A 27,078-nucleotide genomic window follows, 5' to 3' on the forward strand; every position below is an offset into this window, starting at 1 on the left:
AGCCGCCAGTTAGTCTAGCATCCCACCCCTTAGGTTCCAGGACCTGGCCTGAGAAGCAATTAACATTCATTCCTCTCCCCACCTCCTCTTTCTCTGCTTCCCCCTTTTTCTTTAAAAGCCCCTTGGTTTCAATAAAGTTCAGACCTTGACAAAGAAAAACCCTGCTTGGTCTCACTTCTCTTTTCCACCCATTATTTTCAGGCTTGATCCACCTCAGACTCACAAATTACCGGAGCCCCGCAGGCTGGGGCAGAAGGCCACATCCAGATTCAGGGTGCACTGAGGACAGCACTCAGATCATCCTTTCACCAAACTGGGTTCTATAGCTATGTTCTGACGTCCAGCAAGAATAAACACGTCAAAAAAAAAAAAAAAGAATAAACATGTCTTATAAATTGATTGCAAATGTTTGTCACAAGAGGTACAAATTCATGTTTGAGAACAATCCAGGGAACAAAATGCATTTAAAGTAAAAGGCCCTCTGTCTTTTTTCCTGGAGCCTCTCAGTTCCCCTAGACATTGTTCACCATGCATCAACCTTTTGACTGTGTTCTGACATCTCCCTTTAAAAAAAAAAAAAAAAAAAAACAAAAACAAAAACAAAAAGCAAGAGCAGGCAGTGCAGAGAGTCTTCGTGCATTTATTGTTTGGAGCAACTGACAGCCTAATAGAAGTGTAAAGACATGACAAGTACAACATTGGATGCAAAAGCATTATGCATGCCTTGCCACCAGGAACAAGGACCTACATACCTTGTAAGGAATCGACAATCCCTTCTAGTATTCCTTGTCCCAAAATTCCAGGCAATTGTTTAGAGAACATCTGGAAGGTTTCATCCTATAGGGCAGCAATATTGAGGCAAATTCCCATGCATACCTTATGATACTTGATCATGGTCCAGTTATAAAGGCTGATTAAATCAAGCAGGGTTATACAGTAACTAGTAACGTTCCAATCACATCAAAGGGTTTTCTGTTTTTTTTTTTTTAAATTGAACAACTATAAAGTAAATAAGGTAATAAGAGTATCTTAGAGAATGGCTCCCTCAGACCCTTATTTTTTAAAAACTGGCTTTGTTTTGTTTTTCAAGACAGGGTTTCTCTGTGTAGTCCTGCTGTCCTGGAACTTAATCTGTAGGCCAGGCTGGTCTTAAACTCACTCTGCCTCCTGAGTGCTGGGATTACAAGTATGCACACCAATGGCTGGCCTAAAAGTTGCTTTGGGGGGGGGGGTTATACAATTTGCCATTCTTCACAGAATTTCTTAAAATTCTAGTAAAGGCAGGACCATTACCTGTTAACTGTGTGGAAATAACCCTAACAGGGAATGTTTGCAATAAGGTAGAAATAAGAGCTTTGGAGGAAAATAATTTATCTAATTTTGAATATTAAGTGGTTAATATTTTATCATGTAAGGGGAGAGGGAGAGAGAGAAAGCCCAGTGTAGCAGCATACTCTTATGCCAGCACTCTTAAGGCAGAGGCTGGTGGATCTCTGTGAGTTCAAAGCCAGCCTGAACTACCTAGTGAGCTCTAGACCAGCCAAGACTTCATAGTGACCACCACAAACCTTTCTCAGGACTGAAGAAACTCAGTACTACTTCCCCACTTCTTCCCAGGTCACAGCAGAGAGATCTTTCGGCACAGCTCTCCCCTCTATCCACCCCACTACTGTGAGATTCTATTTAACTACAGTTGGCTCTGGCTCCCAGCAGCCCACTAGAAGTCAGTAGAATCTCAAGATCACACACTGCTAACTTTGAAGCAGCTAGAAAACAGCCTTTCCAGCTCACTATGGAGGGCTCAATGAGCTGAATTGCCATTGCCCCTACTTACCAGGTCACCAACTCCCCTTGCCAAGTCCCACTCTGTCCCATAGGTTTTCCACAAGAAAGAATAGTAACAACAAACACAGGAAACATTGGTATTGTGATCTTTAATCCATTAAATGAATATACAACCCATAAAGGAAACAGAAATGAGCCTTTAGCACAGAATAGCATCATTGCTTCCCATTGCACTTAAAATATATATATAGTTTTAAAGCCATTCAAAGGCAAGGATCTAGCAGAAAATAGAACAAATCATTTTTAAAATAAAACTGAGGACAACTTGTGTATGTTCAAAGATTAAACTCCTTTAAGGTTTACATCCATAACAACTTTGATCACCTGAACTAAAGATGTTGAAGCATCAATGTGACCTTCCTTTGGTTGTAACACTGAACTTTGACTCTGGCACATGAGATTCTTTCCCATAGGAACCTTTCTGTTGAGAAGAGCTAGCTTGGGATGCTCCTGCTGTGGGTGCATAGGTGACTATGTTCATAGTTAAGATCCCATACTCTTTGTTCATTACTGGTATTAGTACTTCAGGGTTTTCTGTATTTAAAAGACCTCAGGATCTGAAAGGAGACAGACTGATCTCGGTGAGCTCAAGGCCAACCTGATCTATAGAATAGAGTTCCAGAGCAGTCTGGGTTACATGCTCAGACCCTTTCTCAAAACAATGGCAACAACAAAAATTTAAGGATTCAAATCACAGTGCCTAGTTTGGCTTTTTGAGAGTATGAGAGGAGATACTATCAACATTTATTTAAAAAAAAAAAAATCCTAATTACCTGTCCGTGTGTAAGGGCAGGTATATAAGAGAAGGCACTATGACAGCTTTAAAAAGCTTGGACAATCTTCTAAATTAAGGCACCCTGATGATTCTAAACATAGCAAATTTCGAAGTGAGCAGACCTGGCAGTAGACCTCAGGCAAAGCTGCTCAAAATGCTCAAGTGCACTTCCTGTCTGGGTACTCCCATTCTGTGATCAGTTCATTCTAACTCATTCATCCCCACCCCTGCCCGCCAATCACCTATTGATGTCTTTAAAAGATGATCTCAGAGCCCCATTGCAAAACCGCTGCAGCAATCTCTAGATACAAAGCAGAATCTGATTTTCTTTCAACATACCCCACAGATTAGTCTAAAGCACGAAAAGGTAGATGAGAGCCAGCATCCAAGATTGAGCTACAGTACAGCCCCTGAGGAAAACAACTAACCCACAACAACAGGCCACATGGGACATGGAATACTCAGAAATTGTATTGGCTCCACATGCTAGGTAAAAGGATGCAGAGATGCTGATCACTTGATAGAAAAATCAAATCATACTCAATTACATTTAAAAAAAAACAAAACAAAAACCGACACGAACAAAATAGATCTTTCGATACTTTCATGTCACTTTCTGGAAATTTTTTTTCCTTTTTCTTTTTTCCTCATTCACATACCCAGACACCACTGTATGTGACCTCCTAAAGAAACTGAAAACATAGTGCTTGTGCCTGTGTGCTTGTGAGAGAGAAAGCAAAAACAAACACAAAGTGTAACAGCAACTTGACCTAGTATAAACAAGTATCAAACATAAACCTCTGGCTGAAGCTGCACAGAAAAAGGAAGAGAGAAGGGGGGGTCAGGGGAGGGAAGAAGAAGAAAAAAAATAAAGTCACAAGCATCCATGAAAGAGATTTTTGGTACTCTTCAAAAGGGATGTGTGAAATTTATCAGTAAGTGTTAAGTCACGAGAGAGACTTCTCAGCAAATAAAGCTGCGATCTATCCATTTGATGTTAAGAGGCAAACTAAAGTGTTTAACTTGGTAGACAGAACAAACACCTGCCATACACTCAGACCTTGGGTTCCATCCCTAGCACCCCAAAACAAAATCAATATCTTGGCAACATTTAGCTTCTCCTGAAGTGAGTTATTGCCAATGGAATGCTTTGGAAATCTCCATTATGTTCATAGGAATGTGCCCCACACACTGACAGGAGTGTGCAAATTAGCAACGCTTACACAGAAAGCCTGTGAAGACACTGGTCTGACTCCTACGACATGTCCCTGACCCACAAAGAAAAGGCAGGAGGAGGTGCTAATAGATTCTTTCAACCACTTATAAATCTCCTCAAAACTATTTCTAGTCAATCATTAAAGGCATTTTGTATTGAAAAATTGTGATAGAAAAATCAACAATTAAAGTTAGAAAAGAGGCCAAGAAAAACTTCCAAGAACCCTCAAAGAAAACTTTATAAATATGTTCCAGAAGCAGAATAAGTTAATAGAACCTTCATTTTAAACACATACACAGATGTAATACTAAAAGTATTACAAATCTTTCCCACATCATCTTTTTTTACCATAAGAGTAGAGCCAGAGCCAGACATCGGTGGCACACACTTTTAATCCCAGCGCCAGGAGGCAGAGTCAGGCGGATCTCTGTGAGTTCCAGGCCAGCCTGGTCTACAAAGCTACACAGAAAAACCCTGTCTCAAAAAAAAAAAAAAAAAAAAAAAAAAAACAGAGATGGGCATGGGGACACACACCTACAAGCTCAGCACTCAAGGAGGCTGAGGCAGTAGAACCTCAAGTTGAAGGCCAGTCTAAACTACAAAGCAAGTTATAGGCCAACCTGGACTACCTAACAAAACCCTCTCTGATCTCAGTATCAGAAGCCCATCACGAAGTACAAGCTTCCAGACAGGGGACATTACCTGAAAACTCTGCACAACTTCAGGACTGAGCTTCCAACCCTTACATGGTCAGCCATCACTCACAAGCAGTGAACAGTTTTAAAAACAAGCTGGAATTGTTCCCAGACAGCAGAGCAAAAGGAAAAATTACTATAAGTTTCAGGGCAAGATGGTATGAAAATATATAAAATGCTCAATATTAATTCAGGATTTGTTAAATGCTTGATTGGAAAACTTAGAAGAAATTTCTGATAAGGAAATTAAATATAAGACTTTTTGTCTACCTTCCATTCATACTTCATGTACATAAAATTTACACTAGGTTTTGCCAAAACCATTCTATCTCCTTCCCACAACAAAATTTCAAATTACCTAAAAAACAATTAAGGTTTCTATACCTGCAGGCATGCGTTAAGGTTTAAGTCCACAATAATTCATTATTATAAAGTCAAAGGGAAAAGAAACAACTAATATATAAAACTAAAAATATAATCAAGGTAAATGTAAAAAAGAAAATTTTAGAGTCAGAGCAACTGTCCTTCATTAAGTCTGTTATTTTAAAACTGCCAGTCTAACCAAAAGGAAAATCAAGAGAGAATTTTAAATAGTAGCTCGACTGAATGCCCTTCCTTCATCAAGGGGGAAAAAAGGAAAGTTAACTAGATAAAATTAGCAGTTTAGCTTTGATATTATAAGCATTAGACAGTACATAGAATAAAAAGCAGTTTGGGGCCAGGCACAAAGGCACAGGATCTCTATGAGTTCAAGGCTAGCCTCCTCTATATCAAAGGTTACAGGCCAGCCAGGGCAACAGTGAGACATCGACACCACTGCCCCCACAAAAAAAAAGTTTGAGTAAAGACTTTAGATCAGATTACTAGTGGTATTATCACTAAGCAACATGAAACTGAACATTAAAAGGAGTAATATTTGGTAATGTCTTTCTCTATTGACAATGACTATTTTTGAGAGTGACATATATATACATAAACATATAGTGAATCTGACCAAGACACAAGTTCAAGTGACTTATCAGAGGTTCACTCAGACCACAATTTTACCATGAAGTGTCTAGCTCATTCCTTTTATTATGAAGCCCTAGCTTTTTAAGGACCATTTGCCTCTTTTCTAGAAAGAAACTATAGGAGTAAAAATTTTAAAAAGCAAGTTCAACAAAACTGACAGCCTACTATGTAAAACACCTTTATACTCTCCAACACAAAGTATTAAATGATCTATTTTTTCCATTCTGCATAGCAAAGATAATTCATATAAATAAGATTTTTGAAGCAAGGATGGTAGCACAGGTCTGTATTCAAGCTACTCAAGAGGCTAGGGAGGGACGAAGAAGATGGAACACTCACAGCCAACCTAGGGACAGATTTATTTCAAGACCTGAGACTCCAGGCAAGCAGGCTAAGGGATAGCTCCAGGGCAGAGAAATCACCTAGCATGCCAGGTGCTAGGTTCAATCACCAATACTGGGGGAAATTGTTTAAGTATATCATGTCAGTGGGCCTTTAGTTCTGTGCCTTTTTCAAGTTGTGTAAACTTTTGAAAAACAAATTTTCAAAGGTACAAAAGAACTAAAATCCAAAATCCAAAAGAAAACTTGATCCAAAACTGCATTTCATGAGGTTGTCCTCCATTCCTCAGCATTCATGGCTGCAGAGGCATGGACTGGTCTTAAAAGGCACTATGTGGCACATCAAAGACTTAAAAGCTGCATTTCTATGTTTTCCTTTTAGCCCCCACCCCCCACCCCTTAAAGTGCACAAAGCAGAGAAGAGGGTCTATAGCCTTGGGTCTATAACAGCAACAAAAAGAACTGCTTCCAAGACAAGTGGAATTGGAAACCATAGGAGAGGTCAGTTCATTTATTACAGTGCCCCGTCTCAGCACTTCCAGGGCAGTCTCAGATCTGCCATTCCTCTGGAACTGGACTCATGATGGCATTAGCAGAAATCCTGGACTGACTGGGCTCTTGTTGATCTTGCCATTAAGATGTTATTGAGCTTTTTTATCTGTAGGTGGTCTCCCAACGATGGTATCCCTCACTGCAGTCTGAGTAGAATTGCCAATATGAGAAGAAGCCTGCAAAAGTCCATTTAGTTAATGTATTAGTTAATAAACTACAACACAGCAAAAAAAAAAAAAAAAAAACCTAAGTCCTAAGTGATAACTTCTAAATATCTTTCCTTATCAACACTGAGTGAGACCACAGTGTTGAAAGAAAACTATGGCCAAAGTAACTCCTAGAGTCAGTGGAGCATCTGCTCCCCTGCTGAGGAGTTAGAGGCTCCCTTGGCTTCACACTATTGACCTAACTGATCTGTTTATGCCACAGAAAAAGAAACAAACTTGTCTTAAAAACATACAAAATGACCAGTTGCCATGGTGCCTGCCTACAATCTCAGCACTCAGGAGGCTGGGGTAGGATTATATGTTTCAGGCCATTCTGCATTACACAGTGAGTCCCAGGCCAGCCTAGACTATAGAAAGACCAGGTCTCAAAAAATAATTTATGAAAACTGGAGCTCAGCCAGGTGTAGCATATAGGATATGCTTGTATCACATTAAGAGCACTTTAAAGGCAGCAGAACCAGGAGTTCAAGAGTTCAAGTTCATCCCCTTCTACATTATGAAGTCTGAAACCAGCCTAGGCAACATGACACTATCCCAAACAAACAAAAAACCCAAAATGGGCTAGCAAGATGGTTTACCAGGTAAAAAAATACTTGCTGCTCAACTCTAACGACCTGAGTTCAATTCCCCAAACCCACATAAAGGTGAATGGCAAAAAATGATTCCACAAAGATGTCCTCGGACCTCCACAGCCTGTGCTCTGGATCTCATACACTCACATTCACATATCATATACAACAATAGACACAAGAGTAACAAATTTAAATAAACTTTAGAATAAAAAACTCTTAAAAAAAAAAACCTAGAGATTATGTCAATCTCAAACACCGTTTGCATTTTGGAGACATAAATGATAGAATATATGAAGATGATATAAAGAACCCCAGTTTCACTGGGCATTGGTGGCGCACGCCTTTAATCCCAGCACTCGGGAGGCAGAGGCAGGCGGATCTGTGAGTTCGAGGCCAGCCTGGTCTCCAGAGCGAGTGCCAGGATAGGCTCCAAAGCTACACAGAGAAACCCTGTCTCAAAAAAAACCAAAAAAAAAAAAAAAAAAAAAAAAAAAGAACCCCAGTTTGGTATGTTAACCAAAACAATTAAAAATAAAAGATCCTTTTTTACATTAAAGGGCCATTTTTAAGCATTAAACCAAAGTATCAGGATTAAATATTAATATGCTAAAAAAATATACAGCCCATCAGAAAATGGGCTTACCCTTTTTTCACTATGAAATTCTTCCAAATTTTACATCATAAGCACAATCACCATAGACCACCAGCCTCAGTGAGCACCACTCACCTGCTCTAATACATATGCTGCACCATAGTCAATAGCTCCACCCAGCTCACGATACTGACCAGAATACCTGATGTACCCCCAGGTAAGGAGTGCTATTAACAGCAGTCCAACCATACAGTTGAACAGCTGGGCTACAACCTCAAGCCCAATGAAGCCAGTGAAGCCTGAAGCTATGTACAATGCTGCTATGCCTGTGAACAGAACTGCAGGGGTTCGGAAGGTACTGAAGACATTCTTGCTGCCATTGTGCTTGCAGAAGTTCTCAAACAGTTCCTTTATTTCCTCCTCCAGCTCTTGCTGGTAACGGAAGCTGAAATCCTTCCCACCCATCTTTTTGGTCTTCTTAAAGTGATCCAGAGCGACCTGTTTGAATTCTTGGTGCTTCTCTTCTAAAATATCTGGAGACAAATAAGGTTTCTCTCCCCCACAAACCTAAAAATTACAAAAACACATGCCAAATTAAACAAGTAAAAGGACACAGTAAAGATTAGAATGCTGAAGTTTACAAGTTAACTTCAGAAAATATTCAAGGGAGACTGAGGGTGTAACATATATGATAAAGTACTTGCCTAGTAAGCACAGAGCCCTGAGTTCAATCTCAATACCATATAACTTAAGTATGGTGTTGCACACGTATAATTCCAGCACTCCAGACGTGGTTACAAGAGGAAAAGAAAGTTCAGTGTCATCTTCAGCTACCTAGAGTTTGAGGCCCACCTAGGCTACATGAGATTCTGCTTCAATAATAAGTCAGAAAAAGCCAGGCAGTGGTGGTACATACCTTTAATCCCATTACTCAGGAGGCAGAGGCATGTGGATCTCTGTGAGTTCAAGGCTAGCCAGCCTAGTCTACAAAGTGAGCTCCAGGACAGCCAGGGCTACACAGAGAAACCCTGACTTCGAAAGACCCAAAAGTCAGAAAAGGGACTGGAGAGATGCTCAGCAGTTAAGAGAACTGACTGCTCTTCCATAGGACCTGGGTTCAATTCCCATCACCCACATGGCAGCTCACAACTGTCTGTAACTCCAGTTCCAGGGGACCCAACATTCTCACACACACACACATGCAGGCAAAAATACCAATGCATGTAAGATTTTTAAATTTTTCAGAAAAGACAAATACCCAAGGCCAAAGCCAGACATACTAGTATATACCTATAATCCCAGCACTGAGGAGGCAGAGGCAAGAGATCCATTAAGTGTGAGGTAGAGATGGACTATAACAAATTCCAGGTCTACCAGTGCTACATAGCAAATCCTTGAATAAAACTATAGTAACTAATGTTAAATTTTTTAAAAAGTTAACACTAATCAAAAAGAACAAAGATATTCTTGAGAAAGCTTGGTTGGAAATGGTTAATAACCAGACACTGGGAGGCTGAAGACATGGCTCAGTAGTTAAGAACACTTGCTGTTCCTGTATATGATCAGAGTTCAGTTCCCAGCACCCACATCAGGAAACTCACAACCTCCTGTAACTAGAGCTCCAGGGGATCTAATGCCTATCTCTGGCCTACTTTAGGTACCTACAGGTACATATATACACATAAATAAGTAATAAATCTTAAAAGACAAATAACAGACATAGTAGCACACATTTGCATCTAAGACTCAGGAGACTTGTCATGAGTTTGAGACCAACCTGGACTACATATCAACATCCTGTCTCAGAAAAACAAAAATAACTAGAAGATCCCAATTATAGAGAAAGACTCTGTTTCAAAGAAAAGAAAAATTAAATTTAAAAAAAAAGATAGTAATTAGAACATCCCAATTACCAGGGTGACCTGAAAAACAGCTTTGTGTCTCATCATCTTAAGACACATTGAGCGGGGACTGGACAGACAGCTAAGTAGTTAAAAAGAGGGCTTTCAGCTTTTCCAGATAACAAGGTCACATTTCCAACACTCATGCTAAGTCACTCACAACCACCTAAACATTAGCTTCAGAGGATCCAACATCCTCTTCTGGCCTCCGAGAATACCCACATATATGTGGCATACACTCACAAGATTCTTAAGTGAAAACAAATCTTTAAAGCACTTTCTTGTGTCACAGCCTTAGTACTGCTAAAGGCAGTACAATCAGACATTAAAGCCCTCCCCCCAGTACACAGTGATTTGCAGGTCAGCCTATTACATAAAACCCTGTCTCAAACAAAAAAGTATACATTGAATAGGATACAGTTTGGTCCTCTGAAATCAACAGTCATGCTCAGGAAATAGACACTCCAGAAAAAAGGTGTTACAAACATACCTCCTCCATGTTGCTGTAATAAATATCTTTGGCAGAGGCTGCAGCTGCCAAATTGTTGGCTTCAGCAGTGGCCTTTTAAAAAAGAAAGTATGAACTATAAATAATTCTTGAAACATTTCCCCAGAAACCAAGCAAAATTATCTCTCTTCCTATTGTCATTCTTCCTTTTTATTAACCTGTTATTATTTACATTTCCATATAACTCAACTAATAAAATACATACTTCTGCCAATTTTTGTGCCAGAATTAGGAATCTTTAGCATAAACCAACCCCCCCAAACTCAAGAAAATATAATTTCCTTTACTTCAATTTCAACTGTAACAGTTGCACACTGGAGATGAAGTTCAGTGGTAGGGCACTTATCTAACCTATAAGGTGTAAGGCACCTGGGTTTAATCCCAGTGCCTCAAAACAAAGAAAAACCAAAAAAAAAAAAAAAAAAAAAAAAAAAAAAAAAAAAACCCAAAAAAAAACAAAGAAAGAAGGAAGGAAGGAAGGAAGGAAGGAAGGAAGGAAGGAAGGAAGGAAGGAAAAATTTCATTATACTATCAATCACAAGGTCCAGAGTTTTTGTGAAAATATTTTGCTACTAAAGAAACCAGTATTTGACACTCTCTTTCCCACTCTTTTTTCTTCTGTTTCCTGGGGCAAACAGGACTTTTCCTGTCTCCCTATTTCTGTCCTCTCTCTGTCTCTGTGTCTCTACCCCCCCCCTTCCTTTTCTAATAAAACTTCTCACTTAAAAAAAAAAAGAAACCAGTATTTAGCAATAAATACCCACATGTTTAGCATATGAAAGTGAGAAGCTGTTTTAACCAAATGACCAGAGAATCCTAAGGATAAGAGCCAGAAGTTCTACCAAAGTAATCAATGAATGGAAGTGGCTTGTCTAACACAGGGACTATGCTTCAGCTGGGTATAACAGCAGTTTTTCCAAGTGTGCCATGAAAGGAGAGCAGCCCCAACTGCATTAACTGCCTTATAGAGAACACAGACAAAGCAGAGGGTAGCCACTGCAACATTCATGACCTAACAAATAAAGCTTGCCCGAAGATCAGAGTCAAAACTAGCTACACTAGTTAATCATAGAGGCCAGGCAGTGGTGGCACACACCTTTAATCCCAGCACTCTAGAGACAGAGGGACACAGATTCCTATGAGTGCAAGGTCACCATGGGCTACACAAGACTGAATATGTCTAAAAGAGAAACAGAGCTCACACAAAGGTGATCTCAGCACTTGGAGTGATCCATCTTTAAACCCCGCACTAAGGAGGTGGAGACAGGAGTGATATGTCTGGGCAGAGAGAGGAATATAAGGCAGGGGAGACAGGAGCTCATGGCAATCTGAGGCAGCCGTCTGAGGACAGGATCGCCCCTTTGATCTGAGCATTGGAAGAGGTAAGAACTCTAATGGCTGACCGTTTCGCTTCTCTGATCCTCAGCATCAATATATGACTCTGCCTTTTTTAAAAAATTATTATTATTAAGACCTATTAGAATTCGTGCTACGCCCACACTTGCTGCAAAATACTCTTAAAAGTCAATGTAAGGGCTGGGAGGCAGAGGCAGGCGGATCCAGGCCAGCCTCCAAAGCCACAGAGAAATCCTGGCTCGAAATAATGAAAGAAAGAAAAAGAGAAAGAAAGAAAGAAAGAAAGAAAGAAAGAAAGAAAGAAAGAAAGAAAAGAAAAGGTCAAGGTAAGGCTATGAAAGGAGAGTGGTCTTGCTCTTGTCTTCAGGACTCACTTGAGTCCTATCTGGGTCAATTCCAGCAATTAAAGCATGCCATTTAGGATACCAAAGACTTTTATTACCTGAAGCATGGATTTGGGGTGAGGCAGATCTTCTCCTTGGTAAATTTTAATATATGCCTTAAAATATAAACATAGAAGCAATCACAAAAATACAATTACAAAATATTTTGCTCATATTTTTAAATAGTGAAACCACACAACTTTATTTTCCTAAAATCCTAGACCAACAACCAAGAATTAGAAGAAGCATGACACACTTCTGAGTGCATGTTAGCATTTTTAGTTATCTAAATGTACTCTCAAAGCAGCACAAGCCTACCAAGGTCAGGATTCAAGTCAAGTCCCATGCACAATGGTCTCACCACAACCTTTGAGCAGAAACCATCCACCTGGAGATAGCTGTGTCCCACTTACGTGCGTCTCCTATTCACAGCAACCTCCTAACCTCCTCCTGTCCACACCATCTTCCTTGAAGACACAGTAATGACTACTCTAAGAGAGTGTAAAGAACATCATTTGGTTCTTATGCCCATACTGCCACCCAGTGGCCCACTCCTGGAAGGACACTAAGATTGTAAAATGCCTCTGTCCATCTCCCCCCAGAAAACTACTAATATTAAAATCAATTAAAAACAAACAAACAAACAAACAAAAAAACACTAAGCTTAGAACTAAAACTCATATTTACCTTAAAATATTCCAACAGTCCCCGACAGGTGACTTTTGAGCCATTGATCTCCTTTTCCATTAACTTAGATGGGTTTAGTACATATGGTATCAGTGCCTGCAACTGTTCTTTGAATTCACTAGCAATATCTATTACACAGGATCATAAAGAAAGAAACAAGAAGTCAAAATGAGCACAACACAAAACCCTTACAGAAAGGGAATGAAGACTGTGTTCACTATCTTCTGCAGACTGCTGTCCTAATGCACTGACATTTGTACCCTTCCTTCCTGTCACATTTAAGTCCTTCCTGTTCAGAACAGAATAAAGAGAATATCCTTATCTATCTAGGTGGTGGTGACACATGCCTTTAATACCAACACTTTGGGAGGCAGAAGCAGGTAAATCTCTGCAAGTGCAAGGCCAACCTGGTCTACAGTTGGAGTTCCAGGACAGCCAAGGGATATACAGAGAAACCCTGTCTTGAAAAACAAAACAAAGAATTAAATAAGATATTTAAAAACAAAGTAACTACTTCATTTACCCCATGCCTCTCCGGCACCCCTATACCATCTCTTAAAATGAACAGGAAGCCATTATTCATTCATTTGCCTCATTTATTGCCAAGATTTTGTCTTAAAAGATGAAGCTCTTATCTGTCCCTGAGACTCACACCTGTAATCCCAGCAGGAGGCGGCGGAAGAGGATAGGGAGTCTAAGGCCAGCTTGGGCTACATAGTGAATTTGAGACTAAAATGGGCTGCATTATTAGTATTCAGGCATCTGTACTGGCCTGTCCTTGGGGTCCTGAAAGGATATGTTCTCAGCTGCAGCCACTAAGAGCACCACCTGTGCAAATTCACATGGTTCCCTTTTAAAAGGTGGGCCCTGCCCATCTCTCTCTCTCTTCTACCACTTTTGTCCCCAGGGACCGGTCCCTGCCCCCTTCTCTGCCCCTTCTCACTCCTATGTGAGCCTTGTTGCATGGTGTTACTTTTCTTCACACAGTTTTTAAATAAATTACAACATGCATAAACTGTCTCAAAAAAAAAAAGACAAAAAACAAACAAACAAAAAACTGCCAGATGTGGTGGCACACACTTTTAATCCCAGCACTATAGAAGCAGAGACAGGGGATCTCTGTTCAAAGCCAGCCTAGACTACAGAGCAAGTTCCAGGACAGCCAGGGCTACACAGAGAAACCCTATCTCAAAAAAAAAAAAAAAAAAAAAAGTGCCCTTTCTTCAAAGTAAGAATAAACAGATCCAACTCTGAAGATATAGAATAATTAAATTAAATTATCAGAAATATGATTTATGTAAATCTTCTAATGTCTTTATGAAATTCCCTATCAAGATAAACTCCAGCAATCTATAAATGTAATTATAATATAAAAAATGAAGCCATGCCAGGCGCTGGTGGCGCACGCCTTTAGTCCCAGCACTCGGGAGGCAGAGGCAGGCGGATCTGTGAGTTCGAGACCAGCCTGGTCTACAAGAGCTAGTTCCAGGACAGCCTGGTCTACAGAGTGAGTTCCAGGACAGCCTCCAAAACAATACGGAGAAACCCCTGTCTTGAAAAACCAAAAAAAAGCCGGATGTTGGTGACGCACGCCTTTAATCCCAGCACTCGGGAGGCAGAGGCAGGCAGATCTCTGTGAGTTTGAGACCAGCCTGGTCTACAAGAGCTAGTTCCAGGACAGCATCCAAAGCCACAGAGAAACTCTTGTCTCAAAAAACCAAAAAAAAAAAAAAAAAAGAGAGAGAGAGAGAGAGAGAGAGAAAGAGAGAGAGAGAGAAGCCATTAAGTTCTAAGAAATAAAAAGGTGGTACAAATTATTAATCTCATAGGCTAGAGAGGGCTCAGCCCTCTTCCAGAAGAGAGGAGTTTGACTCCCAGAACCCACATGGTAGTTCACAACTGTAACTCAGTTCCAAAGGATCCAACATCTTCTTTAGCCTCTGCAGGAACTGCACTCATATAATACATAGACATATGTTCCAGCAACACATGCATACACATAAAATGTAAAAATAAAATCTAAAAAACTATTTTAAATCACACACTGAAAAAAGTATAAAGTAGTGGACAAACTATACTGTTCTACAGGAACTTAGTTGCTTATATATGATAAACTATAGAACCTTATAAACAATGATTTTTCTAAAGTGTGTGTGTGTGTGTGTGTGTAAGTCAGAGGACAACTTGTGGTAGCCATTATCTTTCTACCATGTGAGTCTAGGCTTCATGGCAACTGCCCTTATTCACTGAGTCATCTCTCCAGTCTTCTTTTTAAGCATGAGAATATATTATCTATTTTTAAACATTTTATGGTTTAAGCTTTCATTTTACTGAAGGACTATTCCAAAAACACATGGACCAAGAAAGATGCAGACACCAATGTTTAAAGATCTCAGACTACTTATGTCCCTACTAAGGCTATTCCAAAATAACAGCTTTTAAATCATAAAAGAACTGTCTCAAGACAGTCAAACCCAGTCGCTCATGATGTCGAAGAGTAAGTTCTAGTGTTTGGTTAAAGAAACACAAATAGCTTCTGTATCTATCTGCCTGCTCCAGTGAATAGTTTTCTTTATGATGATGACACTGTCATCCTACATCTGATAAAACAATGCTCAAAAAGAGACACACAACTGCTTAGCTTCTATGACACCAAGCTAAATTCATGTTTGACCAGAGATTGCTGCAGTCAGACTTGGCAGGAGGTGCCTTTACCCTCTGAGCCACCTCCACATGGTTTCTACTTATAAGTCTATCACAAATAGAGTCTATTGCCAGGAGGTGGGGGCACTCGCCTTTAATCCCAGCACTTGGGAGGCAAAGACAGGCAGATCTCAGTCAAAGTTCAAGGACAGCCTAGTCTACAAAGTGAGTTCCAGGACAGCCAAGGCTACACAGAGAAATGCTATCTCGAAAAACCAAAAAAGAAACAAAGTCTACCATATGTGGTACCAGATATGGTGGCACACACCTACAATACCAGGACTCGGGAGGCTGCGGTAGGAGATCTGAGTTCAATGTCAGCATGGACTATATAATGAGTTCTAGGCCATCCTAGGACACAGCAAGACACTGTCTCCAAAAGGAAGCACATACAACATGCCTCAGTGGATAAAATGTTCTTGGCTATGCAAGTCTAATAACCTGAGTTTAATCCCTTGATCCCACTTAAGGGTGTCAGAGAATCAATTACACAGCCTCAACAAACTAGTGGCATGCCTACAAACAATAATTAGAAAAAAAAAAAACCTTAAAAGTTTCTCTAAAATTATAAAATATCTACCTGTAATTCTAAAAGTATAGTCACTTAATCTAAGTATAACATGACTTAGCAACAGGGATAAAGTCTAAGAGCTATGTCATTAGGTAAGTTCCTTACTGTGCTAATACTGTCTAATGCATATGTATAAATCTACATGGGACATATTATGACACATATGGGCTCTATAATCTTAAGTCATTTTGTACAAAGACCATTGTTGAATGAAAAGTTACAGTACCTGACTATACTGTAGCTCCTTAAACAGATTTTAAAATTGAGGTAAAAAAGGAAAATTATACTTTTAAGTGTTTTCATTTTTAAAAGTACTTGTAAACCAGGCATGGGGATACTAATCTGTAATCCTATCACTGGGATGAACAAAAAAGGAGAAGAGCAGGTTCAAGATTAGTTTGAAGCTAGCAAAGACTACAATACAAGCAAGACCCTATCCTAAACACTACAGTACAACTCACTTTTTTGGTTCAGATTTCATATGCTATTCTTCAATCTTCTTACATTTAATAATTTATCCCTGACTCCTCTCTTCTATGTACATATACAGATATCCAAATATCTTTTTTTTTCTTTTTTTTTTTTTGGGGGGGGGGTTTCCGAGACAGGGTTTCTCTGTATTGTTTTGGAGGCTGTCCTGGAACTTGCTCTATAGACCAAGCTGGCCTCAAACTCAGAAATCCGCCTGCCTCTGCCTCCCAAATGCTGGGATTAAAGGTATGCACACCAATGCCTGGCCTAATTATCTTTAATAATTGCTTTATATTGAGGCAAGGTCTCCCTCTCTATGTACATATACAGAGATCCAAATATCTACCTAATTATTTTTAATAATTGCTTTATTTTGAGGCAAGGTCTCTCCCTATGTAGCCCAGGCTGGCCTAAAGTTGTATATTCCTACCTCTGCCTTCCTAGTGCTGGGAATACAGGTGTGCACAACGACACACACACCTGGATAATGAGTGAACTTTAATACTCTGTTTAATATACCATAAATAAACCAATTCCTCATAAGTACACATTTGATTTGAAGTTATCCTTATTATAATAGTGCTACCAAATATGCATCCTTAAACACAAATAATTATCCATTTATTTGGACAATTCCTTAAGATAAACTCTTAAAAGTAGAACACTAGATAAAAAAAATTTTAAAAAAACTTAAAATTTTGATACTACCAAATAACTGCACAAAAACTAATACAGTCAGGCAGCAGTGGTGCACACCTTTAATCCCAGCACTCGGGAGACAGAGGCAGGCAGACCTCTGAGTTCAAGCCTGGTTACAGAGAAACCATCTTGGGGGAAAAAAAAAAAAACTAACATATTTTTGGTTTTCTGATTGTTGTAATGGCTCACACAATTTCAATAATTTGGGTTTGGGAGTTTAGAGATTAGGGTCTGCATTTGGGCTTGGGCTCAGTTTTGTGTTTGGTTGCTTTTTGCTCAATACTGAGGATCACACTCAGGGCTTCATACATGCCAGGGAAGCCTCTATAACTGAGCTGCATACCTCTAGCACTTTTTGAACTTGCCTTCTCATATTTAAAAAAAAAAAAATGACGTAAACCCTATTTTATTTTATAGTTCTATCTTGAGGCTAGTCATGGTCATACAGACCTTTAATCCCAGCATTCCAGAAACAGAGACAGGCATATCTCTGTGAGTTCATGGCCAGCCTGGTCTACATAGTAAATTCCAGAGGTCAGCTAAGACTATATATAGTTGAGACTTTGTCTCAAAAAATAATTAACTAGCTGGGCATTGGTGGCACACGCCTTTAATCCCAGTACTCGGAAGGCAAAGGCAGGTGGATCTCTGTGAGTTTGAGGCCAGCCTGGTCTCCAGAGCGAGTGCCAGGATAGGCTCCAAAGCTACACAGAGAAGCCTTGTCTCAAAAAAACAAAACAAAAAAAAATTAACTAAAATATATATAGTTCCATCTTGAATGGAGGAACCAAATGGTTCCTAGTCGTGAGACTGGAGATTGCGTACACTGAATTTGCTCCCTATCTCATAAACACAAACCGCATGAAACAACATACTCCCTGTTTAGTGACTAAACCATCTGCAAACTATATGTGTAAAAAATGAAGTAAACAGTGCTGCCTCCCCAAACATAAACCCGTCTGTGACCTCAGCATGTGACCTTACTTGGAAGGTTGCTGGACAATGTGATTAACTAAAATGACTTAAAAATGGATCTGATGGGCTGATAGGAAGAAGAACATACAAAGAAGACAGCTACATGACAACAAAGAAATTAAAGTGGCATAACCACAGCCAAAGAGTGCCAAGGATTGCCATACCCTCCCAGGGGCCAGGAGAGGGGCATGGGAAGGCTCTCCTCAGGGCCCCTGAGGGAACCAGCCACTACTTTACACTTCTAGCTTCCTGAACTATAAAAGGATAAATCTTTGTCTTAGCTGCCCAGCTTGTAGTAACTTGTTAAAGACAACCACAAGAATGTAACTGTGTATCCCAGTTAACAATATACCTTCAAGTCACAGTCACACAACTTTTAAAAATAGCCTACTTTCTAAATAAAAATGTTAAAATGAAACTGAGTTTCAAAACAGAAGGCTTTGAAATATTAAAATGCCTTAAGATAGGAAAGCATGACATTTTTCTATGTTTACATCTGGTAACCTGGGCTCCTCATGAGACATGGGCATGAAAGGTCACTCTGATCCATCCTCTAAAGTAGGTGTGGTAGAACGTGTCTGTAATCCCAGCACTTAGGAAATGGAAACAGGAGAACTCCTCTAAATTCAAGCCAGCCTGGTCTACATACCAACTCCCAGGTAAGTCAGGGCTAAACAGAAAGACCTCAATTCAAAACAAAAATCTAACATTTTAGATTTTGTAAAAATACAGTTAATCATGAAGTGCCATAACCCTGAAAGAAATTACCAGCTGCTCACAGTGGTGTATATCTTAACCCCAGCAGTCAGGAGGTAGAGGCACAAAGATAAGTTCAAAGTTACCCTTGGCTACCAATTAAGCTTGAGGCCAGCCTGGGCTACATAAGATCCTGCCCCTACACACACACACACACACACACACACACACACACACACACACACACACACACACACACACACACACGAGTGCACTTAACTTTCTCTCCCTACTTAACTCTGAAAAACTCTCTCCACCTCTTTAGGTAACAGGTTATAGCTCCACTGTTTGCCTAAGAAGGTATCTCTACAAAACCCAGGCCTTGTTCTTGAATTTCTCAATCACTGAGTGACAAGCTCTCAGAGTATCCCCTTCAGAAAAGCTACCAACTACTTAACATCGTATCATGCAAGTATCAAACAAAAAGCAAGGGTTACGCCTCTCAAATTCACAGCATTGTTTCACAGCATTTTGACCAGCTGGGCTGTAAATCTTTTTAAGAGATTTATTAATGGGGTGAGGGGAGGGATAAGAGCAAATGGCTCAGCAGAAGAACCCTGTTCTTCCAGGATTCCAGTTTGATTCCCAGCATCCATGTGATAGCTCAAACCATGTAGAACTCCAGTTCTGAAGAATCGGACACCCTCTTCTGGCCTCTACAGGCAATGTACATACATAGTGCACAGACATATATATGTTGGCAAAACACCCATACACATTAAACAAAAAAATAAATGAATAAATAAATCTGAGGAAAAAAGATGGAGAGATGGCTCAGCAGTTAGGCACACTTGTTGCCCTTGCAGAGGACCCAGGTTCAGTTCTCAGCATCCACACGAACTCACAACAGTCAGTAACTCCAGTTCCAGGGAATCCAGCACACTTTTCTGAGCTCTGCAGGCACCAGTTACACACATGGTGCACAAACATAAAAGCAGACAAAACACTCCTACATACAGAATCTTTTAAAAGATGTTAAGCATCCATTTTTAGTTTATGTGTATGTGTGTGGCTGCAATACGTGTACTATGTTCATGCCAGTAGCCAGGGAGGCCAGAAGGAAGCAGCAGATCCCCTGAAACTGCAGCTATAGACAGTTGTGAACTATTTGATGAGGGTGCTAGGAACAGAACCCAAGAACACTCTTTAAACTACTGAGTTATCTCTTTAGCCTCATGTTTGTACACCTTGGTTTATAAAAATATATTATTCTTCTTAAATTAGCTAAATAAAAAAAATGAAAACTATTTCATATTTATTAAGACTATTTTTAAAAGGCAAGTTGCCCTGGTAACTCAACAAGTACATATTCTCTAAAGACTTCCTCCAAACAACAATGAACTTCTATTTCCAGATGTGGGCTTTAAGGTACCAGAACCCGGAGGTGAACCTCTGCCCCATTGCTTTTGGTTGAAAACAGAGTGAGTTGCTTAACTTTCCTGGTTTTTGCCTGCTTCTTCATGTTGTAAATGATGTAACTTCATGGAATTACTGTGAACTTAGTTTGAAAGCACTTTGCACAACACTGGGAACCCAATTGGACTGCAAAGCTGGCAGCTACTATTAGCAGTTTTTTAGGGAAAATTAAGAGACTCTGATCAACCTATAAACAAACTGTTTAACAAGTATAAACTGTGGGCTAGCCATTAGGTGACTCAAAGTCTCCAGGAATAAGGAACAAAATAAGATAATGGTAACCAAGCATCCCAACTCTGATTCTCTAACCAACTACTCAGCACTTCCTGACCTTAACCCATGACCCAGCATCACATTTGCTACAAGCACAAATAAGTTTAAACAGTAACTTGGCCATGTATCATGGTACTTTTTCTGGGGAAGATAATTTTACTTGAAAAATATTGGTTGTCTTAGCTTTCAATCTTCCTTTATTTAGCACTTTGATCTAAGTGGGAATTCTAATATGTCTCTTTGAAAGATCCCTGAAGAAAAGTATCTCATTTTCAGTAGGTGAAATACGCAAAATACTTATAATAGTCACAGAGTAAGTCAGGAGCAAAATCTGAACTATACTAATAATACTATTTTTTCTCATAAGCATCCATTTGACTCATAGTTGACACTTACTGCTCATTATGGAATTCCTAAGATCAAATCGTATATATAGTAACAGTTGTCTATAACGCACCTTTCAATTTCCCATCAAAGTCAGGGCTTGTGGCCACCTGGAGCCCTGGATGTGGCAAGAGAAAACAGGTAACATCTGAGAAGCATGAGTGAATATGATTTCGAACGTTCTGAATTTCTTCATGTTGATGTTCCTTCACCTGCCAAGGAAAACCAACAGTTTACCAGCTAAAAACAATTTGGTATCCTTCACTAAGCAGCCACTAGCATAAGGACAAAGGAAAGAAGACTTCTTGACTGACAGATCAGAGTGACCAATGGGAAAAGCCAGAACCCCGAGAAGCAGTAAGTGCATGAATGTGCGCTTGGCTCTCATAGCTACCAAGAGCAGGTACTAAAGACTTGGTTTTAAAGGGTGTTACACAACATTTAAGAACAGAAGTCTTGTTGGCCAGGAGGAGGATCCAATAAGCTAGCAGTGACTGACAAAGATCTCCTTGTGCTTTGGTTTTAGGGAACAAGCTAGGCTTGTTTATATATACGCCAAAACAAATAATAATGAATAAGAACTACAATTCTAAACATGACATTCTAAAGGCACAAATAGAACCTGATTCAAAATAACTGGAAATTGTAATTATAATGGCCTTTTGCTCAGAGTCCCTCTACAGTGCTTACATATTATATACCCAGGCTCTTCAATTTTACCATGAAAAAAATACTGGGTCCAGAAAGATACTTGCCACCAAGTCTGCTGACCTAAGTTTGATCCCTGAGACCCACATGGTAAAAAGAGAACTCCCACAAATTGTCCTGATCTTCTCATGAGTACTGTACTGCTTTCTTCTCTCTCTATCATACATACATCATACAAATATATACATGTAATTTTAAAATTTTTAAACAAAAAAAGTATACTGGTTCATGCTAATATTTATAAACATTTTACAGAGTATCATTTTCAATAATATGCTTTAAATGCAATAGTCAAAAGCAAATGAGGAAGTTACTGCTTTTAGATAATTATTCAGAATAATCACCTGTAAGCGCTTCTCCAAAAATGCCATTCCTCCTTGCAGTCCATACCCGTATTCATAAGGGAAACTCCAGTCTCGAATCAAAAACATCAGTGTCTATTGTGACAAAGCAGAATAGAATTATAACACTGTACAAGTGCATATCCAAGATTAATTATAGTTATTACCGTAATACTTTCTGCTAATCTTTTCAAAGGGGGCAAGGGTATGCTGAAGGAGACCAGCTTGACCTATATAACAAGTCAGGCTCAAAAAAACAAACAAACAAACCCTGTAGCTCACAGATCATATTAAAAACAAGCAGATCTGCTGAACTGTGAACTAAACAAAGACATAAATAACATTCATAGTGTTTTACCTGGAAGGGTTTTTGGAAAATTTCATCCATTGCCAGACGTCCATATTCTGTGAAGAGCTTTAAAAAAGAAGAGTCAGGTGAGGGGAGGGAGAGGGAGAAGGACTTACATGTGAAACAAGCTTGTTCCCTAACTTGAACTAATTAAAAAAAAAAAAAGAAGAAGAAGAAGAAGAAGAAGAAGAAGAAGAGTCAGTGGCTGGAAACTACTTTAGAATAGTTTCATGTTATTTTCCAAAATTATTTGAGAGTGGTAAGATAGTTGTGTGGTTAAAGAGCACTTATTCTCCCAGAGGACCTGGGTGATTCCTAGTACCCACATGGAAGCTCACAACCATCTGTAACTCCAGTTCCAGGGGATACAACACTCTTCTGGCCTTCATGGGCACTGGGCACATTCATACATGCAGGCAAAACACTCATACACATAAAATAAGTAAAAAAAAATTTAAATATTCATTTGCCTGGCCTTTAGTTACCATAAGCACTCAGACCAGTGCACAGGGACATTCCCACTTTGTGCACTGTTATCTCCAACAACAAAAGTCCTGGTGGTATAATAAATATCTACACCATTCAAATGACTGAATGAATCCACTCATATTAGGATTACTGCATACATTTACCTGCTTCTTCATGAAGCCACAGTTAAGTATAATAAAATGAAGCTTAAATATAAAATTTGCAGGACAAAGAGCACATGAAATAATATGACAGTACAAAGAACTTGTCACAAACACTATGGACAAAAAGAAACAGAGTAACTATCCAGTTCTGGCATTTTATGCCCTGTTAACAAATGGAAGGAGAGGGAACTGGGATTGACATGTAAAAGAAGCTTCTTTCTAATTTAAATTTTTTTTAAAAAAGCAAAAAACAAATGGAAGGTAGCAAAAAAGACCCAAGAAGTGAAACATTTTCTCTCAGCAGAATCCTTAACTACTGAGAAATGAAAAAGCTGAGCTTCTTGCAGGAACAGAAAGGGAATGGGACTGACAACTGAAAAAAAGATTGGAGCTGGAGAGATGGCTCAAAGATTAAGAACACTGACTGCTCTTCCAGAGGTCCTGGATTCAATCCCCAGCAACCACATGGTGGCTCACAACCATCTGTAATGAGATCTGGTGCCCTCTTCTGACATGCAGACTGAAAAGTGTATACATAATAAACAAACCTTTAAAAAAAAAAAAAGTTTGGAACTCTGCCCCTAGTCCCTACCCTGTACCAGAGAAATACAAGAGTAATACATGTGGTCTAAACAACAACAAAAATCTAGCCTTGGGGCTGAGAAAAAATTATTCGTGGGTAAAAGCTTTAGGTGTGCAAGCTTGAGAACCACACAAAAAGCCAGATTCAGTAGCTAGGAGGCCAGCTAGCCTAAGACACACAGCAGCAAAAACAACAAGACAGGCTCTGCCTCAACAAAGTGGAAAGTGAATATTGACTCCGAAATTAAGCTCCACATGCATAACAGCATGCAAATACACATGCATGTACACACATACATACTTTTTTAAAATCTAGCCTTTAATACCAAACTTTGCAATGGAGTGTTGGGACACTGAACCTAAGGTTATACACATAGCAGTTGCTTTATCTCTTAGTTACCTCTCCAGCTTCTCTCATTTAAACATTCATGTTGTGTCCTTTCACTGGGGTCAAAAGACAACTTTGTAGCATAGGTTCTACACTGCCACCCTGTGGGATCCAGGGATTAAACTTGGGTCATCAGGCCTGCACGCAAGCTTGTCTACCTAGTGAACCATCTCACGGGTCCATACCCCACACTTTATTTTCGGCAATTCTACAAAAAATAGACCATCCAGTTTGCAGAGTATTTGTGACATCAGTCTTTGACCACTATGCCTGTTTCATTCATGTCTCTCTCAGACTGGACTATAAAACCTGTGAAGGTAGCCAGGCAGTGGGTAACACACCTTTAATCCCAGAATTTGGAAGGCAGAGGCAGGTGGATCTCTCTGAGTTAGAGGCTAGCCTGATCTACAGAATGAGTTCCAGGACAGCCATGGATACAACCTGTGAAGGTAAGAATTGTCTATCTCACTGAGTATGGTGGTGTATGCCTTTAATCCCAGCAGAGGCAGGAGGATTTGAGTTCTTGAGGTCAGCCAGAATTACATAGAGACCCTGAGGGTGAAAAAAAAAGAATTGTGTCTACCACAACCATTGATATATCTGTAACATTTGGCCCTTTTCATTAGATAAGACTTTTGAAAAACTGTGAAAGAGGAATCAAAAAGGCATCAAGATGTGGCTCGACTGTTCTTACAGTGCTCTCAAAGTTCAGTTCCCTGCAGTCAAGTCAGATGGTTCACAAGCACCTCTAACTACACCGCAGCAATAGATATAGCCTGTTGTGGTAGAGCATACCTGTAACCACAGCACTTGGGAGGTAGAGGCAGGAAAATCAGAAGTTCAAGACCAGTCTGTCTCAAGGGAAGGAAGACAGAGAAAGAGAAACAGGTGCACAGAGTGGAGGATTACTACAACCAAAACCTTTGCTCTTGTAGCTCTAAAATTTGTTTTAAATGTTTCATTCAGTTTCTTCCAAGGTTTTCATACACACACACACACACACACACACACCAGTGCACATGTCTGGTGAGATGACTCAGTAGAAGGAACCCACATAGTGGTAATAGAAGATCAACTCCTTAAAGTTGTCCTCTAACCCTTCTACTGAGTCATCTCACCAGATCCTTTGTTTGTTTGGTCTTTTGAGAGGTTTCTCTGTGTAGCCCTAGCTGTCCTGGAACTCACTCTGTAGACTAGGCTGGCCTCAAACTCAAAGATTCACCTGCCTCTGCCTCCTGAGAGCTGGGATTAAAGGCGTGCGCCACCACCGACCATCTTATTCTTTAAAATGATGTACTGTGATATTGAAAATGTTTGAGGCCAGCTGTAGTGGCTCATGGCTTTAATCCCAGCACTTTGGAGGCTTAGGCAGGTGGATCTCAGTGAGTTCCAGACCAGCCAGAAATACATAGAGAAACCCTGTCTCAAAAAACAAATAAAAAAAAAAAAAGAAAATTATGAGGAATACATACTTTCGTTTTTTTATGTGTGTTTATGCTGAGTGTGTGTGATGTGTATGTGGTATATGCGTATGTACCTGCTCACATATATATACCTGTGCATGTGAGGTGCGTACACATGTTGTGGCATGTGTATGTGAGCTCAGAAGATAATGTCAGGTTTCTTCTATACCTTTTAACCTTAGTTTATGAGACAGGGTCTCTCACTGAACCTGGAGCTAACCAGTTGCCTGGCCAGTGAGCTCTAGATATTGTCCTATCTCTACCTCTCAAACACTAGGGTTAGCTCCCTACCAGACTACCATCCTTGAACTCGATGTGTAAAACCAGCCTGACCTCAAGATTAGAGATCCACCTGCGTCTACTCTTGAATGCTGTGATAAAAGGCATGTGCCACCACTCCTGCTTATTTATTTCATGTGAGTGCTGGGGATTCTAACTCAGGTCCTCATGCTTGCACAGCAGGAACTTCAATGACTGAGCCTCTCTTTGCAGCATCATCTACCCACCCACCGCCCTTTTCTCACAGCCCTCCTCCTCTCTGGACTCCTTCCTATCCTCAGACAGCTCCCCCTTCTGCTTTCATGTCTAGATTCCACATAGGATATAAAACACTTGATATTTTAATCTTTCAGACACTATTCCCATTACCCTTTTTTATTACCTGTAGCTGTTGAAGATCATCTTCCTGAATGTTCTGGGACAAATTGTAAATCTAGAAAACAAAATCCAGATTGATAGCAGTCTGGCTTACTTCAAATAAGTCCCAAATAAGCTTAGAACACTGAATGGAGCTTTGTACAACTGAAGATTTGCATTTAAGCATATGGGAGAGAGAGAGAGAGAGAGAGAGAGAGAGAGAGAGAGAGAGTATTATCAGTCTTTTGAGAAAAATAAGAATATAGGGCTAAAACCCAAAAATTCCTTCTTTATTTAAAACAGTTTAAGAGGTTTGAGATTTTTCTTGGAATATTTTGTATATAATTATGTAAGTAGAAAAACTCATTTTGAGCTTAACAGTTTAAATATGCATGTAGCTTGTGCTGGTTACATTTTTTTAACAACCTGAAACAATCCTAAAGTCACCTGGGAAATCAGAAACCTCAACTGAATAATCTCCTCACTCAGACTGTCCTATGGACATGATTAGAAGAGATTTTCTTTCTTTCTTTTTGAGATTATCTTTTTTTGTTTGTTTGATATTTTGCCTGAATGCACAGGTATATGCACCACATGCATGCCCTGGAACTGGAGTTACAGATAATTGTGAGCTGCCTAGCAGGTGGTGGGAATTGAGCCTGGGTGCTCTAGAGGTGTAGCCAGTGCTCTTAACTGCTGAGCCAGGAAGAGATTTTCTTGATTTGTTACTGATGTGGGAGGGTCCAGCCTACAGTAGGTGGCACCAACCCTTGGCAGGTGGGCCTGAAATTTTATTTTATATTATATAGCTAAGCATGAGCAGGAAAAAGCCAGTAAGCAGCATTCCTCTATGGTTCCTGTCTCCAGATCTCCAGATTCCTGCCTTGAGTTCCTGCCCTGACTTCCCTCAATAATAGACCATGACCTAAAAGTGTAAGCCAAATAAACCTTTTCTTCCCCAAGTTGGTTTTAATCAGTGGTTTATCACAGATTAAACTAGAACACTTAAAAAGAACACTCGTATACAACCACAAGAATTTTGCTAATAGAAAATGACTGACAGACTAGAG

At 39.7% G+C, this 27,078-nt stretch overlaps 1 protein-coding gene across 2 annotated transcripts in view; it reads right to left on the reverse strand.

Annotated features, from left to right (window-relative positions):
- Positions 1–1,915: 1,915 nt before the first annotated feature.
- Atl3 (atlastin GTPase 3) overlaps positions 1,916–27,078 on the reverse strand; it is a 48,949-nt gene continuing 23,786 nt past the window's right edge. For both annotated transcript variants that reach the window (XM_027408391.2, XM_027408390.2), the window contains exons 5-13: positions 26,034–26,084; positions 22,317–22,373; positions 21,962–22,054; positions 20,983–21,121; positions 12,662–12,789; positions 12,034–12,090; positions 10,218–10,289; positions 7,962–8,393; positions 1,916–6,611 (exon numbers count right to left, since the gene is read on the reverse strand). In XM_027408391.2, the coding sequence (XP_027264192.2) occupies positions 6,525–6,611; positions 7,962–8,393; positions 10,218–10,289; positions 12,034–12,090; positions 12,662–12,789; positions 20,983–21,121; positions 21,962–22,054; positions 22,317–22,373; positions 26,034–26,084 (1,116 nt within the window). In that variant the 3' untranslated portion in view covers positions 1,916–6,524. The remainder of the gene's footprint in view (positions 6,612–7,961; positions 8,394–10,217; positions 10,290–12,033; positions 12,091–12,661; positions 12,790–20,982; positions 21,122–21,961; positions 22,055–22,316; positions 22,374–26,033; positions 26,085–27,078) is intronic.

The sequence above is a fragment of the Cricetulus griseus genome, chromosome 3 (genome assembly GCF_003668045.3).
Source record: "Cricetulus griseus strain 17A/GY chromosome 3, alternate assembly CriGri-PICRH-1.0, whole genome shotgun sequence".
Classification (NCBI taxonomy): Eukaryota; Metazoa; Chordata; class Mammalia; order Rodentia; family Cricetidae; genus Cricetulus; species Cricetulus griseus.